The sequence below is a fragment of the Engraulis encrasicolus genome, chromosome 18 (assembly GCF_034702125.1).
Source record: "Engraulis encrasicolus isolate BLACKSEA-1 chromosome 18, IST_EnEncr_1.0, whole genome shotgun sequence".
NCBI lineage: Eukaryota > Metazoa > Chordata > Actinopteri > Clupeiformes > Engraulidae > Engraulis > Engraulis encrasicolus.
Window position 1 is genome coordinate 39,528,461 of NC_085874.1, and position 6,042 is coordinate 39,534,502.

Here is a 6,042-nt window from a genome sequence, read left to right on the forward strand (position 1 = left end):
GATGCCCAACAAACACAAGCGAATCTACACACATCACATTACATGGTAACTAAACCACCCGGGCAGCCCACCATGAATTCAGGAAAGGTGTGCATTTTTGAAAGTGGTGTTAGCTTGGTGACAGGATAGCACAGGTGCTTTGCTTTTAAGTGAGGGCTAGTTAGACGGAAGACAAGTAGACAACATCGATAACAACATTGACAACAACATTGCCACCAAATAGTAAACTTAGTGCTTCGGCGAGCACATCAGGGGGGAAACGGATTTCCTACCTTATTCTGTCCTGTTAATTCCTGTTACTTGAAGCTCTTAGTTTCGTTATGAAATCCACTTCCATGGTAGCAGTCAAAGTGAACAAGCTAGCCAACACTAATGACACGACCGATTGAACTTCAGATTCGCTATGACGTACGTAACTGCCAGCAAGACTCTCAATGCCAGAATGAGATTGCGGCCAGACTGCTGCTGGCCTCAACACTGTATCTTTCAGTGGGCGTTATGCCAAAGCGGTCAGAGTAAAGAAATGATAATCACACGTAGAAAATAGTAAAAAATTATCAGGAAAATGAGGGCACACCATACATATTTCTATTAAGTGTATAAAAACGTTTAATACAATATTACCAGGTTACATACACAGAACGAGCAAAATGGCGCATGCGCACAAGCTTGTTAACGAGGGATTGCGCAATCCGGCGTGAGGCAAACTAGGAGTTGCCCCAAATTCAGCATATTGGGAGCAATTTGACATGCAATGGGCAAATATTACGATTTTGACCACGAAAATGATTGAAACTGTTTAACTACTGCACAAATGATACTTATGGTGCAGATGCTCGAAAACAATAGCCTAGTTATTATTGTTACTATTATTCATATTTACTGCATCTCATCATTCTCATGTAGGGTTGGTGAGGCACTGCCTCCCCTGCCGTATTGGAGCGCACGTGCCTGCCATACACGTACTGTACGATGGCAAGAACTGAAAACAAAGTGAGATAATGGATATTGTTTCTAATGTGTAACAGAACAACAGTCTTGATTGAAGTGGGGGCAAAACAACACAATGGGACAATGGATCACAATGGGATAATTTTCCAAGCCATGCAATGTCAGTGAGTTAGCTATCCAAGCCATACCAAGCCGTATATAGGGTGTCTTTCTCTCCTATCAAACCAAGGGTAACTTGAGAGGCATACTAAATTTTATTTCTTAGCACTGCTTTGGTTCACCACACTTTCAGACATACTGCTAGGGGAGTAATGCAAACCATTACAGTGTATTAAGTGATTGTCTGTCTCTTTTCTTCTCTTCTCTTCTCTTCTCTTCTCTTCTCTTCTCTTCTCTTCTCTTCTCTTCTCTTCTCTTCTCTTCTCTTCTCTTCTCTTCTCTTCTCTCTTCTCTTCTCTTATATCATCGCCTCTTCTCTTCTCTTCTCTTCTCTCTTATCCTCTCTTCTACTCTCTTCTCTTCTCTTCCCTCCTCTTCCCTCCTCTCCTCTCCTCTCCTCTCCTCTTCTCTTCTCTCCTCTCTTATCCTTTCTTCTCCTCTCTTCTCTTCTCTTCTCTTCTCTTCCCTCCTCTTCCCTCCTCTCCTCTCCTCTTCTCTTCTCTTCTCTTCTCTTCTCTTCTCTTCTCTTCTCTTCTCTTCTCTTCTCTTCTCTTCTCTTCTCTTCTCTCATCACATCTTATCTCCTCTCTTCTCTCCTCTCCTCTCTTCTCTTCTCTTCTCTTCTCTTCTCTTCTCTTCTCTTCTCTTCTCCTCTCCTCTCCTCTCTTCTCTTCTCTTCTCTTCTCTTGTACTAGGGCCTCCTGGACCAGCTGGGCGCCAGGGAGAGAGGGGCCTGCCAGGCCTGCCCGGGCTAAGGGGCCCCGGGGGACGAGAGGGGCCACAGGGCAAAATAGGCCTACAGGGGCCCAGAGGACCACCAGGTAACCAGAAACACAACCGTACTACTTACTGTGGTCATAAACTACTGCGGTTATAAGTTTGCTATATACTAACCAGGGGTGAATTTCTTTAAACCATAGTTGCTAACAACATTAGCTACTTTTTTGTTTTCAATGCAATTTCCCATTGGCAACTACCCAAGGTGCTAACTGGCTAACAACTACGCTTTCGAGAACTACACCCTGGAAACACTACTAAACGTACTACACGTACTAACCAGAAACGCTACTGCAGTTATAAACGTACTACACATACTAACCAGAAGCGCTACTGCGGTCATAAACTTACTACATACTAACCAGAAACGCTACTACTGTGGTTATATAACAGACTACATACTAACCAGTAACGCTACTACTGCGGTTTCAAACTTACTGCATACTAACCAGAAACACTACTACTGCGGTTATAAACATACTACACATACTAACCAGGGGTGCATTTCTCGAAACCATATTTGCTAACTTTGTTAGCTACTTTGTTGTTAGCAATGCAATTTCCCATTGACAACTACCCAAGTTGCTAACTAGCTAACAACTTTGCTTTCGAGAAACATACTGTCATGTCATAATGAGAGATGTCAAAAGGTAAAAAAGTAAAAAAACAAAACAAAACAAAACAAAAAAAAACATGTCACTTTCCATATCCCACTATGTAATTTCTCTGAGTAACTGATCTACAGTTTCTGTTGTCGATCGGCTGATTCTGTGCTGAATAGTTCATATTTGTGGTGGACTTACTTTTTTGTTTTTTATGTTTTTAGTACCAAAGCAGTCTATCAATGCACCTCATTAATTACAGTGGAATGAGTGGTCTCTATGAGTGATTAAACAGCTTCAGACCTCACCAACCAGCATAATTGTGGAACCAACAACTAAATGACTCGTCAAGTTTGCATGCCACCACAATGCGCTTGTAGTTTCACTCTTAAATTTCAACTTACCCGTGTATTTTAGAGAAAGCACATGAATGGAGAACTGTCTGAATCTTTGATGGAAGTTAAAGGAATGTGATATTGTCGAGTGTCGAGTTTTGTCGAGTCTGTCGACTTTTGTCAAGTTTTACATTTCTACTTACCCGTGTATTTTAGAGAAAGCACATAAACGGAGAACTGTCTGGATCTTTGGTGGAAGTTAAAGGAATGTGATATTGTCTAGTGTGCTGAATCGTCTTCATCCCTGGACTGTTCACACCTCTCCTCCACTTCCTGCACTATCAGTGTCCCATACATAATTCAGTCATTATTCAGTCTCAACTCTCCACTTTTGGCCGCTGTGCTGGGTTGTCTAGTCTGTCCTCCTCCCCTATCAGTATCACCTCCTGTTTTTCTGCCCAGTTGGGAGGGAGGATACAGGGTGTTGACATGCAGTAGAACCCTCACACAATCCAATCCCAGCATGCACCGTAAAATTCCGGAATGATCTCCCTGAGTCACTTAAGGGGCCCCATAGCAAGGGGAGCTTGACCAATACGATTTGCAACATAAACTTTTCATGCGCTCCAGTGTGTAACACATAAAACCGAAAATGAGCAACATGCTGTTTTTTTGTTCTTTTTTTGTAGGCCTGAGAGGTGAGGAAGGTAAGTTTACATTGATTTCTTTTTATATTCTGAATATGTTTTTAATATATGAATATGTGTTATGTAAACGAGAGAAAAGACTCTGCTCAAGTGGTCAACATTATAGCAGGAATATTTACACAGTAACTTCTGAACTGTATGTTCAGAGGCTTGTTATCAATGGTATTTTCTGCACGTATATGCGTCTAATCATGAATTGTTGTATTATTATTTTTTACTATTATTATTATTATTATTATTATTATTATTTAATAACTCTTTTACCCATCAGGTCCCCCTGGTAAGGATGCCCATGTGCCCAGGTTGTCCTTCTCCGCTGCCCTGACGCGACCCCAGACTAGCGCTGGCACCATCATCTTCAACAAGATCCTGGTCAACGAAGGCCAAGCATACAACGACAGAACTGGTGCGATACTCTATTCCTAAATCCCATTTCTTTTTTCTGGTCTTGTTTTTACTCCACACATATACCCAGTGGCGGTCCTAGTTCTGGCCCAGGTGACGCCCCCTCCGGCACTCTGCCCGCTTTCATGGCAGCCCCGCCCCGAAAAAGAAAAAGGCTTATAATGTCACGTATAGTAATGGTATTATTACAACCTTGTGGTAATAGTGCAGACATAACACTTACATAACTTTTTTATTATGTTTATAATGATTTTTTATGCAATTCGCCTTTGGCTAAGCCCCGCCCTCTTTAGTTACAGTTGCTAGGTCGGACAGATAAACTTTCAATGCTGAGATGATTTATGCAGTGACTGCAAATCGCAGCAGTTATTCACCCCTAATAATAATACAAAAAAAACGCCATTCATAGTATTGTGAATATAAGTATTTATTTTCTGAACGGTCATGCGATGCATCACAGCTGTTGTTATGGGCTCTTCTCACATGGGTATCGATAGGCATTGTAACCAGCACCATGGTAAGCTGAGCTCGCATATCTTTTGAGCCCTGACTCAAACGTGCTACACGAAAACGAAATCACACAACGTGGTGGCTGTAGTAATCTTCAAAGCTACCAGCTGCCAGCAATGTGTAACATTAACGTTTGGCGTTTAAGCTTACATCTTCAGTAGCTTAACAAAATCACGTCCATCAGCTGCTAGTCAAAACACTCCTGCCGTGACCGATAGTTAACTTTGCTAGCGGTGTTTCTTCATTAATTAGATCAGAAATCCAAAATCCTACTCTGAAACAGGTTCATGGTTTGCTTACAACCTTACTGAAAAGTGACACGAATGAGATGGTGGCATGATCGGAGCACACAAAGTATGTTTTTGATCCGTGTGCTTTCTAGTCGAGTGTGAGGCTGCCGAGACCCTTCAAGGCAGACTATCCAGCTGCTAGTAATATTAGTCCGGTTTTAGGTAAAGAGGAAAGCGATTACCACCTGTTACATCGCGGGGAAACTTGCACCTTTGTCACAAATACCCCAGGCACAATTTCCAATCATATTTTAATAATAATACGACCGTATCTCGCTAACTACTTGAAAACATGCGATTTCAGCATTGAGTTCAATGGAGAGCTGTCAAAACTGTCCGAGGTTTGTCCGAGGTCGTCCTTTTGCTGCGCTGTGATTGGTCAAAAAGCACTTTAGGGCGGGCCTTAGCCAAAGGTGAATTATGCTGCACCAAAGCGCCCCCTTGCTAATGATAATATTAATGTCTCTCTCTCTCTCTCTCTCTCTCTCTCTCTCTCTCTCTCTCTCCCAGGCATGTTCACCGCCCCCGTGGACGGCCGCTACTTCTTCAGCGCCATCCTGACGGGCCACAAGAACGTGAAGGTCGAGGCGGTGCTGTCCAAGTCCAATCGTGGCATCGCCCGCGGCGACTCGGCCGGCTACCAGCCCGAGGGCCTGGAGAAGCCCATGGCGGAGACGCGGGTCTTCCCCGGCTCGCTGGTGGTCTTCAACATCGTCCTGCCGCTGCAGAGGGGCGACACCGTCTGCATCGACCTGGTCACGGGCAAACTGGCGCACTCCGTGGAGCCGCTCACCATCTTCAACGGGGTGCTTCTGTACGAGGACAAGCACATCTAAAGGGCCCATTCGTACCCTAAGTGTTACATCTAAAGGACCCATTCGTACCCTACGTGTGACACCTAAAGGCCCATTCGTACCCTACGTGTGACACCTAAAGGCCCATTCGTACCCTACGTGTGACATCTAAAGGCCCATTTGTACCCTACGTGTTACATCTAAAGGACCCATTTGTACCCTACGTGTGACACCTAAAGGCCCATTCGTACCCTACGTGTTACACGCTGTTTCACGGATACGTGTGGAGTGTTTGTTTCACGCGTTCCAGACACTGAATTTGTATGTCTGAGTTTTTTTTTACATGAAGTCGAGGAGCTTAATTTATGTACAGTACGCAATAGATTGAAAACTACAAGAACAATAACAAGACGTGCCACCACATGTCAAAGATGATGGAGGAAGTTCTTGACAGTTAGAATGTATGACCACGGTGGCAACATATGAGGCTCAAAGACGTTTTTTGGGGGAGG

At 43.6% G+C, this 6,042-nt stretch overlaps 1 protein-coding gene across 1 annotated transcript in view; it reads left to right on the forward strand.

The window, feature by feature from the left end:
- The window catches only part of emilin1a (elastin microfibril interfacer 1a), a 50,054-nt gene that overhangs the window by 41,805 nt on the left and 2,207 nt on the right, over positions 1-6,042 (forward strand). The window contains exons 8-11 of the mRNA XM_063223600.1: positions 1,806-1,931; positions 3,514-3,531; positions 3,803-3,937; positions 5,247-6,042. The exon at positions 5,247-6,042 is cut by the window's right edge and continues 2,207 nt beyond it. Of these exons, the coding sequence (XP_063079670.1) occupies positions 1,806-1,931; positions 3,514-3,531; positions 3,803-3,937; positions 5,247-5,572 (605 nt within the window). The 3' untranslated portion in view covers positions 5,573-6,042. The remainder of the gene's footprint in view (positions 1-1,805; positions 1,932-3,513; positions 3,532-3,802; positions 3,938-5,246) is intronic.